General features: G+C 39.3%; 1 protein-coding gene across 1 annotated transcript; it reads right to left on the minus strand.

Moving 5' to 3' along the window:
• Nucleotides 1-3,291: 3,291 nt before the first annotated feature.
• Nucleotides 3,292-14,560, minus strand: LOC124263038 (heparanase-like). Its single transcript, XM_046697655.1, has 10 exons — nucleotides 14,341-14,560; nucleotides 13,895-14,022; nucleotides 13,338-13,511; nucleotides 12,737-12,911; nucleotides 8,471-8,521; nucleotides 7,130-7,330; nucleotides 4,798-4,918; nucleotides 4,202-4,314; nucleotides 3,780-3,923; nucleotides 3,292-3,546 (listed from the first exon to the last, which is right to left on the minus strand). The coding sequence occupies exons 1-10, from the start codon at nucleotides 14,547-14,549 to the stop codon at nucleotides 3,384-3,386; spliced, it is 1,479 nt and encodes a 492-aa protein (XP_046553611.1). The 5' UTR covers nucleotides 14,550-14,560; the 3' UTR covers nucleotides 3,292-3,383.
• Between the last annotated feature and the right edge of the window lie 1,224 nt (nucleotides 14,561-15,784).

Raw genomic sequence — 15,784 nt, forward strand, 5'->3', positions numbered from 1 at the left:
CCCCTTTTGTCTTAAAAGTTTATTAAAGGGCCATTGAAACTCTCATGAAAATAAAGTGTGCATCCCCCTCCTCCCCTTTCTAAAGAGTGTGCACCCCACTTTCTCAAAAAGCTGTATCCGCCCCTGCTGTAATCACTGACTGTGTATTAATTGTGCGTCAGATAACCCTCTGCATGCAACAAGGACATGTACATATAAAGAGATGAAAAACACATCAGTCTTATGTTCCGAATTCTGACGATCTGACGATGGCATTGCGAATGTGGTTAAAGAAAACACCTACCCCTAAGACACCTGGACTTTGTGATTTCATTTCGTGATATGCAGGTATAAATGTAAATAAAATCTAAAATGAATAATAAATATACTGCTGTATTATTTCTTTCCGAGTCGTTTCATGGTAATTTGTTTTGTATCAAACCATCTGTCACTACGATTGGTCAAAATAGAACATGTCGGGACATGATTTGGGAAATGCATTACAGCGACAGTTATGCTAATATCAATTCAATTCAATATTTCAATTCAATATCAGTCGTCATTTAGATTTCCGTAGATTTCTATCTTCAAACTTGAGTGAATGAATGAAAGGTTTATTCGCTGTGTATACATTTTCGCGGTAAAATATTTTGCGCGAAAAGCGCGAAAATAAAACCTGCGCGATATATAATACGTTTACAGTATGTCCTTTGTTTTCAACCCTCACTTTGAAGTGACTCGGCAATCGATTAAGAACACTTCTCGTCTGTGTAGTCGGGACAGATGTTAAAATATTGGAAACCCAAAGATGCATGATGTCTGTACATGTCCAATTACTGACAAACTTCCTGTCCGCGTCCAACTGGTGGGGATCTTTAGTCAGAGAATATCCTCAGTACCCTTCTTAGTCAAGCATTTAAGTCACCAACTCCTGTGACTGTATATCTAATTGTCAATCTTTATTCACACGTATAGTGAAAAGCGCACAGTACAGAATGCTGTTTCAATCATGGGATCGGGAGTTTAATCTCAGATCAGGTGGTGGTGCTATGTCATATTCACATACAATCTTTGAAATGAAAAGAATAGACACAATAATATCGTCACGTTGAAAGAAGACATTAGCGCAAATAATAGTCATCTAAACAGAATGAAACTTGATGTAGAAACATGCTCACAGAAGGCAGAGGATATGGAATTAGGCAAATAATTCCATGTTTGGGCCCAGCAGACTCGGTGCGTGTGAGAGAGATGAACGCGACGTTTCGGAGTATATTCTTACTCTTTCATCAGGTAAATGACTCCACACGACATCAACATTGAGATATCATCAACAAGTACAACAGCATTCTCTTCCTACGAAAGATATGACAAGTACGAAACCTCTGTGGGAAGAGAATGGTACAACAGGAGCATTAGCAGTGTTAAAACCGACAAGCACCTAACTGTCCTACTCCGCTGCCGTAACACCAACCTTATTCCCACAGGTTTATAACTGTCGTCCAACCGATCTCCAGCCATCGACAACATCCTTCACCATGTTAGTTGCAGAATAATGAGAATATACTCCAAAACGTCGCGCCACCCAAAATAAATAAGTTGACTTCCCAAAAATTCTCGCCTTTATGTGCATCTCTTCTAAATCCGTACAAAGACTCCAAATCCCATCAGTTTTTAAACAAATTCAAAAACCTCATGTACGATATGTTTGGTGTGAAAATGAAACGTGTACAGGCGTAGGTGAGCCATGCTACCCTGCATGTTTACACTTGACTGGCATTTTAAAAAGGCCTATAACAAACGTTCACATTGTATAGTAGTTTTGAAATCAAAGCCTGTGTGTATAATTGCGAGGGTATAAACAGAATTTGCACGTTAGAAACCTGTGTGCAATTGTCATTAATTTTAATAAGAGTATATATGCATAAAAACATGTGAATGTATATTTGTCCCATTGCATGAATTTTGTGTGGATATTTGCTTGTCTGTTTCTCGTCTCTGCTGTTTGACGTCGGTTCATAAATATTCCAGTACGGACCAAGAGATCCGGTGATTGACATGATGACTTTGAATCCACTCAGTTGTGAAATAATTCCATGAATCAACCGAGTCTGAGAGGCTAACCCTGATTCCTTTAACATGGGTTGCTGAAGATCAATTCTGAATCGAATCGTCACGGCATTGTACGTGGATGATTGTATACTCGGTTAACAACAATATTGTACGTGGATGATTGTATACTCGGTTAACAACAATATTGTACGTGGATGATTGTATACTCGGTTAACAACAATATTGTACGTGGATGATTGTATACTCGGTTAACAACAATATTGTACGTGGATGATTGTATACTCGGTTAACAACAATATTGTACGTGGATGATTGTATACTCGGTTAACAACAAGAATCCATAATACTAGGGCTGCGCAATATAACCGGTTTACCGGTATTTACCGGTTCAGACATGAAAACGATACGTATTGCGATACGCTGATCGAAAACCGGCATTTTGACTTGCATTCGGAAAACTTCGTAACACTCGGAAATCTTCGGATATTTCCTTGTTTCATTTGTGCCAAATATTATTCACATTTCTATTTTATCATGATGAAATTTGTTATTGAAGCTTAATCAAGCAAAGTGATTTTGCTGTGTTTATGCTCTATAAATCAAGCATTAACTCGATTATAAGTAGTTTTTTGTTTAAAAATACTTCATGCAATATATTGCAATACATACTGCAATACATGCTTTCGCATCGCAATATATCGCAATATGAAAATTCTCTGCAATACCCACCCCTACATAATACCCAAGACTGAAGTAAAGGACGGTGTCCAGGCATATATCACAGTATACAACCAGATTCGAATTTGATACCAATGTTTTCAGTAGTGGACATTAACATTCAGGTTCTAACAGTAGTTGTGGAAGATGTTGCGACACATCTTAAGGTTAACAACCATAGCCGAATATATGCACCAACGGTTGTAGATGCTATTAACAACCATGTTCAAAAAAGTTCCCAAGGACAGTAGTAGTGGACTTCGTTCGGATACATCCCACGGACACCACTGACTGACTGACTGAGTTTGGTTTTACGCCGCTTTTAGCAATATTCCAGCAATATCACGGCGGGGGACACCAGAAATGGGCTTCACTCATTGTACCCATGTGGGGATTCGAACCCGGGTCTTCGGCGTGACGAGCCAACGCTTTAACAACTAGACTACCCCACCGCCCCTCCCCACGGACACCAAGTTTCCTTGTGTCTAACGCAGAAAACACAAAAACATTTCAACTCAAAGAAACAATCCGTCAGAAATCATTTGGTCAAATACCATGTACATATCTGATGGAACCAGGACAATAGACTTTCAGCAAACCGACACATAGGCTGTTCAGTTGTCAGGTTTACACACACTGGCGTCCGCATACAGTACAATGAACCCGTACGTCAGAGGGGGGAAGGTGATTGTTTTTCCCCCTGCACCAGCAGGAACCAGAAATGGTATCTCGTCTTCAACCAGATGCACAGGCTGGTGCCCATTGAGGATCACAGTTCTGCAAGAGGTAATAGTTAACCGCTAAGTATTTACCTAACCCAATTAATATATAGGGCCAGGTAGGTAAAAAGCCTTTTTGGTCCCTGGAAATGCCAACTTTAGATTTACGAAAAATAATATCCAATATCGGTATGACGTTATGTACAAATATAAATGGTTTTGATGGTCATGTAACCTTAGTCAGTTCCACTTGGTATCATCAGATAGACATATTTTAGTCGCGAGTCATACCTCGACTGTACATCCCCTCCTTCCGGTGAAAACAGGAAGTGGTCCATATATCCACCTTTGTATGCTGGGAATGTCAAGTTTACTGCCACAGTGTCAAGGTTCATTGCAAATACCGTCACACTACCAGGTGGATAGAAATAAGGACTGAAAGGTGAAATATTTAGAGTGAACAAAATTTACGCTCCAGAGACCATCTTTCCGATGACATACTAGCTGTTCTGTTGTACCACAAGGCTTTACGTTCTACAGATTTCAACAGTTCTTTCTCCTGCCGTTGTTGCCTTCAAACCCATTTTAACTTCTATCTGTAACATTCGCTGACAATGTAACTAGCTGGTATCCGTTAATTTGAATGCTGCCAAAGCCTACATTCCACTTTTGATAATACAATGTTATAATGTATAATGTGTTATAATACTTACTTTATGTGTCGCATACAGTGACAGTACGCTCTTACAGTAGGCGGACCCTCGACTCGAGGCTTGAACACGTCGTTGCCCACCAGCTTTTTGAAGAGAAATGTTAACCAGTAGTCCTACAACAATAATTTAGGCAGATATACAAACATGTTTCTATTATCATACCTGCACTTAGCAGTATTCCAAAGGTCTGGAGGTAATCGAGCTCGTACCTGAGAGGTTGAGTTGTAATGAACACAGCTCTTAACTGCATTTCAGGTAAGTACTGTACATGTCTTGCTGGATACATGAGTGAGTTCATGACTAGCAAACACCGTAACCACAAGGCTACCAAGGGGAAAGAATGAGCCTGGCCATTTGAGATGTCTGCACATCTTTTAGACAACCTGACCTGAGATACCTTAAGCTGAGAACATATATCAATTATAATGACACTTTCAATACGTAGAACATCGAGAGACCAACTATTTGCCACTCTGGAGGTGGTTAGGTGGAAGTAATTGAGGGACGTTCCTAATTGCATAATCCCAAGCTCTACCTACCTTACTAATGGCTCGTCATAGCTTTTCGTAACTTAGATATATGTAATGTATACGCACTGGCAGAGGGTCGTATGTGTATGGCTCTAGCAGGTGATTGGTTGATCCAAGTCCATACAAGTCCTGTCTGAACACATTCTGTATGCCTGATTGGGCGGCCATGCCGAGCTTGTCCATCCATCTTGAAATGAACCCATAAAACCCTATCACCTGCATGATATACTCAGAAGACTGGCTCATTACATATATTTTATGCTTAAATAATGAAGTGAAATGGTTTCGACTTCTGTCCAATAATATACAAGGAAAACTGTGAATGCATGACTACATTTATGGATAACAATTTCCTTAAATTCTGTCAGAGCTAATTCTTGCTCCTTCATTCGAGTCAGTGCACAGAGTGAATTTATAATTTGAAGTATAGTTTTAAGTTAGAGTAAAACTGATTTAACAGTACGTATAGAGTGGCCTCCCTTTCGCCAGCCCATGACCTAAGGCATTTGACTGTGATGTGAAGAGTTATCTTCTTTGGTGTAGAGGGCGTTACGTAACACCGCGCTTACCGCCAGCATGGCGACCGCTGTCGCACACAAGTTTTTATGAAAACGAAAAGAAGAAGTTTTTATGTTTCTGAACATGGTGGAAGGTAGCGGAGGGATTAATCCTAAACATAAGGGTGCAGAATATCTCGAATGTCAATCATCATGGGTGCACTACATAAGTCAGACCAGGGGATCACGTTGTCTCCTGACAGACACACGTTAAGCTCGCCGGCAAGGTCGACCGCCTTGTCAAGTGAGTTTTCATGGACAGTCACGCGCTACTAGGTCCCCTGTTATACGACCGCTTTACAGAGCGAATGTGAAGTTCTGGAGGCCAAATTGATGAAACTACGATTTGAAGCCAAGCGCAAGAAATTGATGGATGAGATTGGGGACTTGAAACAACAGCTAGGGGACGCTCGGCAAGATGGCGGCGACAGTCAAGGTCAACATCAGCGGACCGGCGGTACAACTTCAACTGGCAAAAAGCGAAACATTAGAAGCGTTAGATGTAGAGCCCAGAACTGTCGAGTTAGGTGATGGTATTACATTGGACCTTGGTAACGCTAACTCGAAGGGTGCCGGGAAATTAGGCAAGGTCACCCAGGAAATGTGGGTTTATGCCAGCATCGGCATGCTACGTGACATGATCTCTTCGTCAGAGGTAGATATGGGGTGATGATTACTTGAAATATGTGCAGGATGTTTGTCGCCTGTCTTCCAAGTACATCTGGGGCAGTGTTCTCTTCTATGACCAAGAGTACCGTAACAAAATATTTTATAGCTCAAGAGAATATAGTGCAGATCGGTTAGCATCCCAGGGCTGGGTAGGGCTGCATAATTAAGCGTGCGTAATTAATGTTCAGAATTGAAAGTTTGAGGTTCTAACATTTCTTTCTACGAAGTGACTCAATATTTCAGTGTTCAGAGAAAAGGTTTGAGGGTTTTAACATTACCGATTACTTGAAATATGTGCAGGATGTTTGTCGCCTGTCTTCCAAGTACATCTGGGGCAGTGTTCCCTTCTATGACAAAGAGTACCGTAACAAAATATTTTATAGCTCAAGAGAATATAGTGCAGATCGGTTAGCATCCCAGGGCTGGGCAGGGCTGCATAATTGAGCGTGCGTAATTAATGTTCAGAATTGAAAGTTTGAGGTTCTAATATTTCTTCTTCTAACATTACCTCTTTTCCTACTTTGGGCTGGGAGATATAATATGCATTATTACATTACTGTAACATTTTGTAAGTCACTGCATGCTGACACGTTTCATGGTGTATCTTCCAGGCTTTTGAATTAATTAAATGGTGCCAAATGTTTTAATTGCTTGTTATGTTTAATTTGAAGTAGAAGTTAAAACATGTACATATTCTCTCTGTGCACTCATTCACGGGACGAAGGAGCAAGAATTAGTTCTGAAACGTCGTACAAAGAATAAAAGGAAGTTGTTATCCATAAAATGTGTCCTGTATTCATATCCATTCATCTTCTAAATTCCTTGCAAGAACTTCAGGTAATCTGTGGATGGATATTTTGCTTGATATACCCTGATATAACAGTAAATGAAAATGCTAAACCCTTCTTTAGGTTAAGATAACGACGTGTTAGGACAAACTATACCGCACTGTAGATCTCTTCGTGCCTGTTAGGGGCGGTGGGTTAGCCTAGTAGTTAAAGCGTTGGCCCGTGACGCCGAAGACCCGGGTTCGAATACGCACATGGGTACATTGTGTGAAGCCCATTTCTGGTGTCCCCCGCCGTGATGTTGCTGGAATATTGCTAAAAGCGGCGTAAAACCAAACTCAGTCAGTCAGTCAGTCAGTCGTGCCTGTTGTCTGAAATACCTACAAAAATCCACCAAGAAAGGTGTCTGTCATGTTCACAACGCCGCCGTGGTAGAAGGACCCAGTTTCACCCAGGAGGAGAGGTTTGTTTGACGCCAATGCTCGTGTTGCCTTGTGTGCCGATACGAAGGAAGCATTCAGAGTGTCCATAAACGTGGTATTTGTAAACATCTCTTTGGTTGCATTGTCTCCGTTTCCAAAATACCTCGAGAAACATAATGAAACTGTTATGTACTCTTATCACCGATAGGTTTTACAAGTCAAACAAAATGAAGAAAGGATATTATTTTACTTTACCTAATGTGAATAGTCATAACTGCACAAACGTCACTGCAATTCGCAGAGTGAGCAAGGAGTATATTGAATTCATGACGTTTTATATAATCATGTTTTGGTAGGTTGCCCGGTACATATAATTGCCAATGACATTTAATTACAGCTGACACCCTTATTTTCTGTGAATCCGGTACACTTCGTGTTATTATTGTTGCATAGAGTAAATATATTCAACAAATGTAAGATGTATTATATTCTCAGTATGTAAAGGTATGTATCGATCATGGACACAGATACAACGAACATGTGCTATGTACATGTACGTACGTTTAAAAAGGAGTTGATTGTACAGATACAAGAAACATGTGCTATGTACACACGCATATGTTTATAAAATGAGTCGACTGTACAGATTCAATGAACATGTGATATTTACATGTGTATATATTTAAGAAGGAAGTCGATTGTTGAGATACAAGGAGCAAGTGCTTTGCACATGTGTATATGTTTAAAACAGGAGTCGATTATACACTGACTGACTGAGTTTGGTTTTACGCCGCTTTTAGCAATATTCCAGCAACATCACGGCGGGGGACACCAGAAATGGGCTTCACACATTGTACCCATGTGGGGATTCGAACCCGGGTCTTCGGCGTGACGAGCCAACGCTTTAACCACTAGGCTATACCCCACCGCCCAGTCGATTATACAGATACAAGGAACATGTTCATCTGTTTATAAGGTACCAGTCAATAGAACAAATGCATGAACATGTAAATGTGCCACCTACCTACATATATGTATTGCATTAGTGCCGAATAACGGTGGTAAATGGTTGTACTTCCTTATGAAGTATCCTGGGCCCTTATTCTCGAAACGTTCGTAGCCCTAAGAATCCTTAAATTTGATCGTAGCCAATGTGTTAAGAATGGGCTTACAAATTTCGTAGGGCTACGAACGTTCGAGAATAGCTAGCCTGGTGTATTTAACATTTTACAAGCGATATTAAGTCCCACCCAACATCGGGATAGACTAAGGCCTATCGACTTGACGGTATGCATGTACTCACTGATGGAATGTGACCCCGTCCACGACACTTGCTCCGCCAGCAGCTAAAAACCTAAATGGGAAATAGAAAATAAGCTATATAGAAAGGAATATCAACAGAGGACGAAAGGAACTTTTCTCATTGCAATTTGTAAGGTACATTTTCGTTGAAGTAACTGGTCATTATTAAAAGATGTGGATTATTGTTGTTATACTATACAAATATACATTCAAAATAGTATATAAGATTTTAGTTTCACTTTTCTGTTGAAGAATGAATGTGTTCATGTTTATCAGACAGGCTAGAAGAATCTTCAGCACACAAAACGGTTGTGTGGTCAAGATCAAGATAGTTTAGTTTGGGATGAAAAGGACATATGGCACCGACTTCCAGCTCACCAGTCCATGTTTTTGTCCCACTTATGTCAACGAACATGCAGGGTAACAGGAGTCTCAATCTGTCTAACGGTTTGTTTGGCATGACGTTACTGGAGGACCGAAACATCGGCCCTCCTTTGAAAAATCATTATTATAGATCGGACAATAGGGTATCCTTCCAAGGGGCAAGCACAATGTTAAACTTAGATCCGTCCAATAGATAGTTCTAATGAACATTTGAAAACAAAACTCACTCTTCCACATATGAGACCGAATCTTTCGATAAAATGCCCGAAACATCTGGCCCTAGAATACGAGTGTTGTTGAAGTATGGTCGATCTCTCAGCACCTTCTCCAGTGTTCCAAAGTCCTTTCCAAGTTGCTTGGGCATCACCGACTGGTTGAAATTTTTGGGGAACATCCGAGGCTCTAGGACAATGACCAGTCTACGGTTCCACAGTTCAGATATCAAGCTGCCTTCAATGCCAGCTTATAATAACATAACATGTAAAATGACAGGACGACCCGGAACTGTTGCTGTTGATCACATTTCGCAGATATTGCGAGAAAGGAATAAAATATTATGAAATATTCAGGTATGTGGTATCAGGTCTGAGAAAAGATAGTTGTCAGATTATGTTGTATTGATAGGTACTGAACATATTCGTGGCTAACAACTCCCATCAGAATAAATGTTTGGTCATGTTTGGAACCTATATGAGACATAACAAGGAAATGTAATACGTTAACATAGTTAATAACATTGACTGCTTGTGTCAACGTAATGTAGGGGGATATAAAAAATAAGCACAGAGGTTACAGAGACAAGTTCACCTTTATTTATTGTATTGGTGGGCGAATAATACCATCGAAACTGTCCTTTAGTTTTGTCGTGAATGATACGTTTGTCATGTTAATCCTTATACAAAGTGATTTATTTTATTTTACATTTTTGCATGTCATTACATTGCTTCAGTAAAGTTTTGTAAAAAATCATGACATTGTGTTTTCACAGTAATTGGTTGTCAGGAATTTGGTACTGACTGATGTAAGCATTGGTGTGGACGCTGCTATATATAAATACTCTTGGGGTCAAGGGTGGTCTGGAATGTTTTGGAATGGCACAGATTAATCTTGCATAGCAGAGGCAATTCCGGAACGTTCTTAAGACTATATGCGGGATACGCGCATGCCTTTATCATCTGACATTACGTGGACCAACGGTTGAGTGCCCATACTAGTTCCACCCTGGGTATCCAGCCAAGGTCTACTCTGGATGTTCTACCACTGTGGTAGCTGTGGCAGCTATTATTCCCTAGCTGGAACTAGGAGCTGAAGGGATGATAGTAATCCAGCTAAGGTCCATGCAGGAAGCAAGTGTACTGTAAGTCCCCGTGGTCCATAGTATGGTAACCTCCCTTCACTTGTTGGCAATCTATAGCCTGTTTTTATATTGTCTTGTCATGTCTAGTTAAAATAGTTGAGAATATGTTACTAGTTTGAAATTAATATCTGTGACAATCTGGTTGTTTTACTGTCCTTCGTTGACAGATTAAAATACCTTTAATTATTGTAAATCTATAACTTGATTTAGTCACGATATGGTTGAAATATTGTCGATGTGACTTTCAACTTTAACTCGCTCACTCACTCGTCTGTTGATAAGTAACACATACAACTAAAGTTCACCATTAACCTAGTAGTAGCAGAAAGGGTTTTCACAAAATAATATATAATTAGTTTATCTACTGTTAGTATTCAGCATCTATATTGAAAATGAAATGCATGTTGTGTTGTTTCCAAATACTTCTTTCAAAGGACCATCATTTAAAATGATTTGGTTGGTATGGGATAATCTGTTATTAATATTTGTGACTGTGTGATTACATAAACGTGCTCAGCAATGAGTTAACAGAATCTCGGTGTTGGAATAGGTCTCTTTAATCTGTATTTACAGATACAAAAAATATAAATTGTTTAAAATGCGACATGAAAGGATGATTAGAGTGTAGTGCAAATGACCATAAAATTCAGATTCTTGTACAATTTTCCATTTATAAGAATCCTCTTCTGCCACAGAACAAATATCATGCATTAAGTTGTACCAGGACTTGGCATTATCAGGAATATCAGCAAGTTTTACGCCGTTTATATCTGGGCAAACATCACTTGGTAAAGAACAAGTCATATATTTGTAATAAACATTTTGACCAACAGCTCTTTTTATAGCATTGGTATACACTCTGTGTTTTCTTTAAGAGATTTCTAATCCATACATCCTGGCTAATGTAAACTACATACAAACAATTACAGTTTAAAATTCCTCACTCAATTTTGCCTTGCAATTTATATCTGAACAAGTTAAATGTTAAAGATAGTAAACTGTGTGAACACTGTTGCAATGCTGACACTATCAGACATTATATGTTTTATTGCTCTCATGTTTTGCCATTCTGGCTTTCCTATTTTAAATGGGCAAAAGCAAATATTCAAGATAAGGTGCATCCAAATTACAGCGATGTTGTATTATGTGGCCTTAATGGAGACTCTGAAGACTGTAAATTATTTCATTATGTATTGCTAACTTTATAGTGTATCGCTGCAAAGTCACTGGAAGTGATTGTAATTTAAACACTGTCATAAACGATCTAAAACTGCATTATCAAATACTGAAACATGCTGGAAAAAAAAGTGAAAAAGTGAAATCTCTATGTGCATAGTGTTTAACACTTATGACAACTGTATTGCTGATTATGACCTATCATTTTTAACCCCAATACCTTGGTATGTCCACGTGACACTGTAGAGGGAATGTAAAATCGTGGAATTTTATTGCTAATAATGATGCTAAAAAAATATTTAAAAAATGACCCCGGGTCTTCGGCGTGACGAGCCAACGCTTTAACCACTAGGCTATACCCCACCGCCCAGTCGATTATACAGATACAAGGAACATGTTCATCTGTTTATAAGGTACCAGTCAATAGAACAAATGCATGAACATGTAAATGTGCCACCTACCTACATATATGTATTGCATTAGTGCCGAATAACGGTGGTAAATGGTTGTACTTCCTTATGAAGTATCCTGGGCCCTTATTCTCGAAACGTTCGTAGCCCTAAGAATCCTTAAATTTGATCGTAGCCAATGTGTTAAGAATGGGCTTACAAATTTCGTAGGGCTACGAACGTTCGAGAATAGCTAGCCTGGTGTATTTAACATTTTACAAGCGATATTAAGTCCCACCCAACATCGGGATAGACTAAGGCCTATCGACTTGACGGTATGCATGTACTCACTGATGGAATGTGACCCCGTCCACGACACTTGCTCCGCCAGCAGCTAAAAACCTAAATGGGAAATAGAAAATAAGCTATATAGAAAGGAATATCAACAGAGGACGAAAGGAACTTTTCTCATTGCAATTTGTAAGGTACATTTTCGTTGAAGTAACTGGTCATTATTAAAAGATGTGGATTATTGTTGTTATACTATACAAATATACATTCAAAATAGTATATAAGATTTTAGTTTCACTTTTCTGTTGAAGAATGAATGTGTTCATGTTTATCAGACAGGCTAGAAGAATCTTCAGCACACAAAACGGTTGTGTGGTCAAGATCAAGATAGTTTAGTTTGGGATGAAAAGGACATATGGCACCGACTTCCAGCTCACCAGTCCATGTTTTTGTCCCACTTATGTCAACGAACATGCAGGGTAACAGGAGTCTCAATCTGTCTAACGGTTTGTTTGGCATGACGTTACTGGAGGACCGAAACATCGGCCCTCCTTTGAAAAATCATTATTATAGATCGGACAATAGGGTATCCTTCCAAGGGGCAAGCACAATGTTAAACTTAGATCCGTCCAATAGATAGTTCTAATGAACATTTGAAAACAAAACTCACTCTTCCACATATGAGACCGAATCTTTCGATAAAATGCCCGAAACATCTGGCCCTAGAATACGAGTGTTGTTGAAGTATGGTCGATCTCTCAGCACCTTCTCCAGTGTTCCAAAGTCCTTTCCAAGTTGCTTGGGCATCACCGACTGGTTGAAATTTTTGGGGAACATCCGAGGCTCTAGGACAATGACCAGTCTACGGTTCCACAGTTCAGATATCAAGCTGCCTTCAATGCCAGCTTATAATAACATAACATGTAAAATGACAGGACGACCCGGAACTGTTGCTGTTGATCACATTTCGCAGATATTGCGAGAAAGGAATAAAATATTATGAAATATTCAGGTATGATTTTGATATAGTGTGTCGTATCCACAAACGAATTACTGGGTATAGTTTCCTAGCGATATTCCAGGAATATTATGGCAGGGGACATCATGCATGGCTTTCAGATCATCGACTGAAGTATATTTATTACCGATTACCAACTGTGTCGCGTGCAGAATGTATGCTGTTTTGATTATAGTTTCCTTTAAGTGTAAGATGTGCAGTATTGTTTCGTTATCGTCTTTCTTGACCTTAATCACTCCCGTATCCTACCTACCGTTGCCAAGTTCTAGACCATATAATGTATATCCTTTTTTGGAAGTGTAATCCAAGAATACTTCAGCGTTGGTAGGATCCCACTGTCCATCTCGTCGTTCAAGGACGTTCAGACCAAAGATCAGATCCCATCCAACAGACGTTGTGAAAGCGTTGATTTCATCCCAAAGACTAGCTGGAACATTATACACATATCGTATCATATTCACATAGGAACTACTCGAATGTTTGATGTCAGATAAAAATCTGCCGTTCACAAATTTATTTAAAGGGTGGCTTGAATATAGGCTTACAAAACGTCAAGGTAAGCCAGTATCGATTATCTGACAAAACATATTCCATTGGGCTTAAATGAAAAACAGTTTAAAGAGATTATATGAATACACGACTCAGTCTTTCTTTCCTGGATTGTCTATTCACATTGGATAACTACCATATTGCTTCATGTAGCTGAAATGCTGTTGTGAGCGGAATCAAATACCAAGACAATCAATATAAAGCATTTTGTCCAGATTGGACATTTTCACCTGATCTCAAAGAAAAAGCAGAGATATTTACCTGACAGATTCCCATGGCTGTCCTCAGTGACGTTATTCGGGTCAAAGGAAATATCATCTTCCGCAGTCCCGCCGATTCTAAGGATGTTTGGTTGGAAGCCCCCAGCAAGATTGAGTAATTTTGGAGATCTAATTGTAAATAGTATATATTGTGAAGCTACTTGTAACAGTTCAGAATGAAATATGAGAATGACATTGGTATTTAAGTTCATGTATCCTTTATGTTTATTGAATGTGGCAAATTGGCAAAACAGGCATAGAATCAGTTGCAGAGAATGAATATAAAACGAGTTATTCTTGGTACCATAGATTCTCAGCTTTCACAAAAGGCCAGTTTCATGCAGGGGGTATGCCCTTTACATGACCATGTCAGTATTAATGAAGAATTCGAAACCACACTTATGCAGGACCAAAGAAAACACTGGGAATTCACACTGATGTACTCACGAGAAGTTTAGACCACTCTTTGCCAAAGGACTTTGAATAACACTCGAGTCGAGGGTGACGCCAACAAAGCTATCCTGAACTCTGTTGACGACGACGTTGGTGTCGATGTAGATATTGGCAGTTATACCATGGACAGCAGGGAATAACACCACGCTCAAGAAGAGCAGATGACCTAACGAACCCATGGACAACCACAACCAATCTACCATTGTCCTAAACAGATAACTTCATGGCCGATTATTTATCAGAGAATTTCTTTGGAGACTATCATCTTATCTCCTGTCTTTGTTTCCATTTGCTTTAACATACGTTAATACTCACATTTTGATAATGTTGTTGCAGGGATCTAGGTCATTAGACAACTTCATTGCTGACTCGGAACATGAGCAAAGGAACAAAGATTTAAAATTTCCTTGACCCTAATCACAGCCTGTTCGCTATATCTGCTATTGAAATGTGGTATCAGGTCTGAGAAAAGATAGTTGTCAGATTATGTTGTATTGATAGGTACTGAACATATTCGTGGCTAACAACTCCCATCAGAATAAATGTTTGGTCATGTTTGGAACCTATATGAGACATAACAAGGAAATGTAATACGTTAACATAGTTAATAACATTGACTGCTTGTGTCAACTTAATGTAGGGGGGATATAAAAAATAAGCACAGAGGTTACAGAGACAAGTTCACCTTTATTTATTGTATTGGTGGGCGAATAATACCATCGAAACTGTCCTTTAGTTTTGTCGTGAATGATACGTTTGTCATGTTAATCCTTATACAAAGTGATTTATTTTATTTTACATTTTTGCATGTCATTACATTGCTTCAGTAAAGTTTTGTAAAAAATCATGACATTGTGTTTTCACAGTAATTGGTTGTCAGGAATTTGGTACTGACTGATGTAAGCATTGGTGTGGACGCTGCTATATATAAATACTCTTGGGGTCAAGGGTGGTCTGGAATGTTTTGGAATGGCACAGATTAATCTTGCATAGCAGAGGCAATTCCGGAACGTTCTTAAGACTATATGCGGGATACGCGCATGCCTTTATCATCTGACATTACGTGGACCAACGGTTGAGTGCCCATACTAGTTCCACCCTGGGTATCCAGCCAAGGTCTACTCTGGATGTTCTACCACTGTGGTAGCTGTGGCAGCTATTATTCCCTAGCTGGAACTAGGAGCTGAAGGGATGATAGTAATCCAGCTAAGGTCCATGCAGGAAGCAAGTGTACTGTAAGTCCCCGTGGTCCATAGTATGGTAACCTCCCTTCACTTGTTGGCAATCTATAGCCTGTTTTTATATTGTCTTGTCATGTCTAGTTAAAATAGTTGAGAATATGTTACTAGTTTGAAATTAATATCTGTGACAATCTGGTTGTTTTACTGTCCTTCGTTGACAGATTAAAATACCTTTAATTATTGTAAATCTATAACTT

The sequence above is a fragment of the Haliotis rubra genome, unplaced genomic scaffold (genome assembly GCF_003918875.1).
Source record: "Haliotis rubra isolate DU_JTF1 unplaced genomic scaffold, ASM391887v1 Scf866, whole genome shotgun sequence".
Classification (NCBI taxonomy): Eukaryota; Metazoa; Mollusca; class Gastropoda; order Lepetellida; family Haliotidae; genus Haliotis; species Haliotis rubra.